Raw genomic sequence first — 6,000 nt, forward strand, 5'->3', positions numbered from 1 at the left:
TATAAAAAAGCTATTGAACACATGTTAGAAGCTCAGTGTGGCCACTGTATCAGGAGCACTCACTGTATTAGGAGTCTGAAGACCTTATTCAAAACCTGGCTTGAACACTCCCCAATTGATAAATAGTCAAAGGATATGAACATACAGTTTTCAGAAGAAAAAAATCAAAGCTATTAACAGTCACATGAAAAAATGTTCTAAATCATTGCTGATTAGAGAAGTGTAAATTAAAACAACTTCACACCTATCAGATAGGTTAACATGACAGAAGGGAAGCTAGGTGGTACAATGGATAGAGTGCTATAAAATGAGCTAGAAAAGGAAATGGCAAACACTCCAGTATCTTTGCCAAGAAAACTCCATATGGGGTCACGAAGAGACAGACCAGACTGAAAATGACTGAACAACAATGAAGTCTTAACCTGCAATCCCATGATCAACTCTCAATCCTATGATCCTATGAAGCACCCCTTAGTCAGTGTACGATATGGGAATATGGTCATAACCCTCCTATTGAAAGGTTACAAAAGACACGGATGGCACAGACGTCTTTGGTTAATGTTGTTGTTAATGTATGTTTGTCATTGTCTGGCACTTAGCACAGCTTCGTGACCAATTAAGGTTTTCAGAAATAAAGCTTTTTGTTGATAATATCAAAAGAGGTTAGTGATGAAAATCTGTTGAGTAAGGTGATTTTTTTCCCATTGGTGCCATCTAGTGTTGAGATACTGAAGCAAACACACCTTCCTTTGTTTTTCAAGAACAGTGAAAGGAATGAATTTCAAAGTTGGGGTGGGGGGAATGACATACTGATTGAAAGGTTTTTAAGACAAGAAAGATGTTTTGTCCACCAGAAGTGTGCTTTGTATCTTTCATGTATGTCTCATCTGACTTTCTTTTATTAAGGAAAGAAAAGTGTTGGATAATAAAACCTCATTTTTCCAAGCCTATGCAAGGGGAAAAAAAATCTGTTACTAAGCCAAAAATTATGCTTCAGTAAGATAACTAACTACACTCTCCTCCTCATACATACATATATATATATATACCTTCTCCCCCTCCCCCACATACATACCAAAATCCTACTCGGTTATCTCATTGTGGCATAGGAGAAGGAGATGGAGCTAATTCTGGCTTTTCAAAAGCTCTAACAGTAGAATACAAGTTCTAGAAGGTTTTAATGAACTAAAAAGATTTTGAGTTTGAGCCCGAGGGGCCATGGTAAATCTCCCATCTCATGGCCATGTTCATTGAAGATGCTCATTAACAGAAGGTAAGTAATTTTTTTTCAGCCATAGAAACTTATCACGTAATCTACTAAGGATTTACATCAGTGAAAGCATCATGCACACAGATAAAATTATGGAAACTGAAGTACTGAAAAAGCATATTTCAAACAAAATTTTATGACAATGTAGCTTGGTAGTAAAAGGTGAACCTTAAAGCCAAGAAGACATGGGTTCAAATCCTACCTCTCCCTCATATTAGCTGAGTGTCCATAGGCAAGTCTTTAGTTACACAGAACACTCTCTAGAATCACAAATCATGGACGATTTGCCTATTGGTATCACTGGAAGGTTTGCACACGCTGGTGAAATCGCAAGTCTGAACATTATTATCCCTGTCCAAAAAGAGGTAACACTAAGGAACATGTTATATCAATAATGAGCAGATTCTTTACTCCCAGAGACTCAGAAAGGAAAAAAAATGAAGTTTTAGCAATTTACCTTCTAATCTGTCTATGTTCTCTATCAGTCTAATAATTCATGAAAAAACCAGAGAGGTACAAAGAGGTTATATACAAATATTTTTATTATAGCAGCCTTCTTTCTTTAATTGATGACCCAGTTTTCACTGAGTTTATAGAGGCAGATGGTTTTGATCAGGCACACTTTAATTTGACCTAAAGAGTTAATCTTTTAGTTTTAACAAAAGAAAGGCCTCTGACACTGGAATCTAAGACAGCCTCCACACCTCCTCAAATTATCATATGTTTACTAGAACTATAACTAAGGATTCTAGGACCTGGAGCAATTTCCATTGAGTAATGGCAGGTAGGGATATAGGGAATTGGAGTGGCCTAAGACAGGTACCAAATACAAAGGTGTCAAATATGCTGGCCAGCCTGGGAAATATTTAGCAAAATAAATAAAAATACAATAAAATATAGATGACATATTTAAAAACTAAGTCAATCTGCAGCCTGTAGGACCCCCATTTCTATTTGAGTTTGACACCACTGGTTTAAGATACATTTATGAAGGAAGCAGACTGGAGAACAGCAATGAAGAGAGTTGAAAGGGAGGAGAAATTGGAAAGGCAGAATTTTCAAAGGGGAAAGAAAGGGTTTGGGATAGAGAAGGAGATGATAAGGCAGGCCGTGGGCTTAGTAGAGAGAAAGAGAGACAATGACCTAGAGATCTATAGAAGACAGCATCGAGAATCTGGATAGGATAGGGTGAATTTTAAAAGACTGAGGGGATGTTTGGTGGCAAAGGGAAGGTGTGAAAGTAGCAGTGGGAAGCAAGTGCTATGCCAAGTTCTCCTCCTAGCCTTGTGTGTCAACAATGAGAGAGGAACATCCAGTCTTGCAAAGGGTGCCAAGAGACATGATATCTTCAGGAGAAAGCTAGACTTCAGAAAGCACAAGAAAATGGAAGAGATGTGAGAGATGTAGCATGGTAGACTTTTTTTTTTAAACAATAGAGGAAGGTTCTAAAGGACACCATGGAAAAGGAGAGCAAAGAAGGGTAGGGACTGGGTGGGCAGAGGGTACAGCAGCTGTTATGTGCACTTTTGTACAAGATCCTTAATGACATATTCTCAGGTCAGGAAGTGTTTCAAGGCTAGTCCCTGATGTCCCACTTCCTATCCCTAAGCCCTGAGAGGGGACCCTGATAGCAGTAGGTGGAGTGTGGGGAGGGGAGAGAGGAAGCAGGTAGCCAGAATTCTTGGAGTGGGTGGAAAGGAAATGTACCTTGCTCTAGTCCCTGTGGGTGGCACTCAGGCAAATCCCTGGCTATTTCATACTACATCTGGCTTTGGTATTTCATCAATCTGGGTGTATATTGAATTCCCCACCAATATAATGTAAGATCTTTGAAGGCAGGTTCTGTTTCATTTTTGTCTTTATATTGCCAAGGTATAGCATAATTCCTCATTGCAGCCACTTATTATTTGTTGCATGGAATTGAATCAAAGTAATTATATTCAATTCAATTCAAAAACATTTAAGGGTCTACTAAGTGCAAGGTTCTAATTTTTTTATAGTAAGAACTCCCTCCCACTCCCCCAATTTTTTTCTGGCCTTTTGACTGAAAACAAACAGCCTTACACAAAATTTCCCTTAAAAATGAGAAATTATGGAAATGATTCCTTTGGTTAGCATCAGCACATATAAGCTGTAAGAGCTCACCATCCCTTTCCTTTTCCCTCTCATTCCCTTCCCACTTAGGGAGATGAATAAAGGATGAAAAATAGAGAACAAAAAACTAACCTGTTACATTTTTATTTGTTTTATTGGAGACTGACTTCGGTGGTGGGACTGGAAGCCGAGGGGGGCTGGGGAGCTGGGCTGGGTTTCTCTCCATGTGTTTATGGGGGGAGTCTGTGGATTCAGAAATAGGTAAGGCTTGGGCAGACTCTTCCACAGAGGACAGGCTGACATCCTCTAATTCTTCACTAGATGGTGAAGGCAGCTTGGCTAGTCAAGGGAAGAAAAGATAGGATTTATGAAAGCATCCAGTTTATTATTACAAAACCAAGTGCGACTAGAAAAATAAAATGAGAGAAGTTTATGGCAGAGACAGTACCACAACATTTAAATAGGTAGAAGGGAGAACTAGCCACCATTTTGTTTTTGGAAAAAACAAACAAACAAACTATACCAAAGAAACTCTAAAGCAGGGAGAAGCCAAACAACCCATACTGACTGATCAACCCCTCTACCCCAACTTTGTTTACATTGTTTTCTATAAATTGAAGAGTGGGGGGGGACAGAATCCTTGCGTCGGGCTCAGTTCACTGCCTATTGTGACCCATTTCACTCTAAGAGTGAAAGAAAAATTAGCTACCTTTGAAACTTTCCTACACACAGAAACTTAGCTTCCTACTCCTGGGGAGCAGCTCTGTTGAAGTAGAGAACCTGCTACATCTAAAGTGAAAAAAATTAATAAAACAGAACACCCGAGTTCAAATCCAGCCTCATACACTTACCAGTTAAGTGACCTGGGCAAGTCACTTAACCTTTGTCTCCCTCAGTTTCCTCACCTGTAAAATGAGAATAATAATGACACCTACCTCCTAGGGTTGTTGTAATGATTAAATGAGATATTTGTAAAGAACTTTGTAAACCTTAAAGTGCTAAATAAATGCTGTTGTTGTTGTTGTTGTTACTATTATTATTACTTGCATCTTTTCAAAAGTCATTTTCCACTCTGGTCAAGCCAAAATAAAATGTGGCAAGTATCCAAGATTTGCATCTTAATCACTTTCCCCAGATATTTCCTGAGAAGTCTCCTCTGCTTCTCTGCCAATGCCGAACTCTTGGGAAATAGCAGGACAGGCAATTGACAGCAGAGATGAGAGAGGGGAAGACATTTAAGCCTTTTTTTAGCTGATGTTTGTTTTCCAGAAAGGGATGATATGATGAGATTTTCATCTGAATCAAACTGGTCCTTGGGCTCCTGTTTAGAAGTAACTAATTTCCTAAAAACATAATCATGCTGAGAGTAACTTTATAAAATAACTCACCTGAGGTCAGTTTTTCTACCTGGCACTTGGCAGAGTTCAGGGATTTTATTTATTGCTGAGGATACTGACTTCTCATCTCTTCAACTAACTGTCTCCACTGATAGAGTGTCTTATAAAAGTGGTTGCATTATGGATGAAGCTAATGCATACTGTTTATCTTGAAATGGTTGCTATGAATGGCTAGGCTAACAGGAAGCATGGGCTCTTGGTCAACTATCTGGTGTCAGAGGAGTGAAAGAGGGACTACCCTACCTAAATGAAAACCAGAGGACTCAATTAGGGTAGACCCCAACCACAAGCCACTGAATTAAAGTATCCCTACTAAAGCAATGCTCAAATTCATTCTAGGTAGATTCCAGGAAACCCTCCCCCAAAGAAATTATAGGATGATGTGAATGTACAGAAAAAGGAACAAGAATTTAAAATAAGTGTAATAGGCCGGGAGAGGATTGGAGAAGCTTTGCAAAGGGAAGATCTGAGCCAATTTCATCAGAGTGAAAGGAACGGTGAATTTATTTTTTTCATCTTTTATTTAAAATTTTTTCACTTTATTTTTCTTGCTTTTTTACAATGACTAACATTTATGATTTCACATAAATAATTGATAGTATATTGCTTGCCTTCTCAGTGAGTATGGGAGGGGTGGGAAGGAGAGAATTTAGAACTCAAATTTTTTTAAAAAAAAGAATGTTAATAAATAACCATTTTTTAAAAAAAATTAAAAAAGATCCCTTTTAATTGCTGTTAAATCCCTAGTTATGATTCTTTGTTCCCCAAACCAATTTCAGGATCTCTTCCCTCAAAGGAGGAACAGTGAATTTATACAAGATCTTTCAAGACTTTTGCTCAGAGAAGTAGTACCTCCTTTTGCTTTGCTGATTCAAAATGGACAATGAAACTTCTTCAGGAATACAATTAGAAGTCTTGATCTCTACTCTAGCATGTGATCTTAATCCTCTGCAGTACATAAAGAGGATTCACTGGTGGGGGGGAGGGTGATTGCTAATACCCTCCATTCCCAAGGGAGGGTTCTGACTTTCCTTCTTTTTTAGCTCAGCCAACGTAATTTATTTATTTTTTTCTTTATGAAACAGTCAGGGCTAAGTGACTTGCCTAGGGTCACACAGCTAGTAAGTGTCAAGTGTCTGAGGCAGGTCCAGGGCCGGTGCTCTACCCACTGCGCCACCTAGCTGCCCCCCCAGTCAATGTTCTTGAGTAATTTTCACATTCTCTTTTCCAAAGGATTCC

General features: G+C 38.7%; 1 protein-coding gene across 8 annotated transcripts in view; it reads right to left on the reverse strand.

Annotated features, from left to right (window-relative positions):
* The window catches only part of PHACTR3 (phosphatase and actin regulator 3), a 309,402-nt gene that overhangs the window by 87,864 nt on the left and 215,538 nt on the right, over window positions 1–6,000 (reverse strand). For 5 of the 8 annotated variants that reach the window (XM_027848852.1, XM_027848843.1, XM_027848834.1 and 2 more), the window contains exon 5: window positions 3,497–3,703. The exons of the other annotated variants lie outside the window; for them this stretch is intronic. In XM_027848852.1, the coding sequence (XP_027704653.1) occupies window positions 3,497–3,703 (207 nt within the window). The remainder of the gene's footprint in view (window positions 1–3,496; window positions 3,704–6,000) is intronic. 8 annotated transcript variants of the gene reach the window in all.

Source organism: Vombatus ursinus, unplaced genomic scaffold (genome assembly GCF_900497805.2).
Source record: "Vombatus ursinus unplaced genomic scaffold, bare-nosed wombat genome assembly UNPS02000580.1, whole genome shotgun sequence".
Classification (NCBI taxonomy): domain Eukaryota; kingdom Metazoa; phylum Chordata; class Mammalia; order Diprotodontia; family Vombatidae; genus Vombatus; species Vombatus ursinus.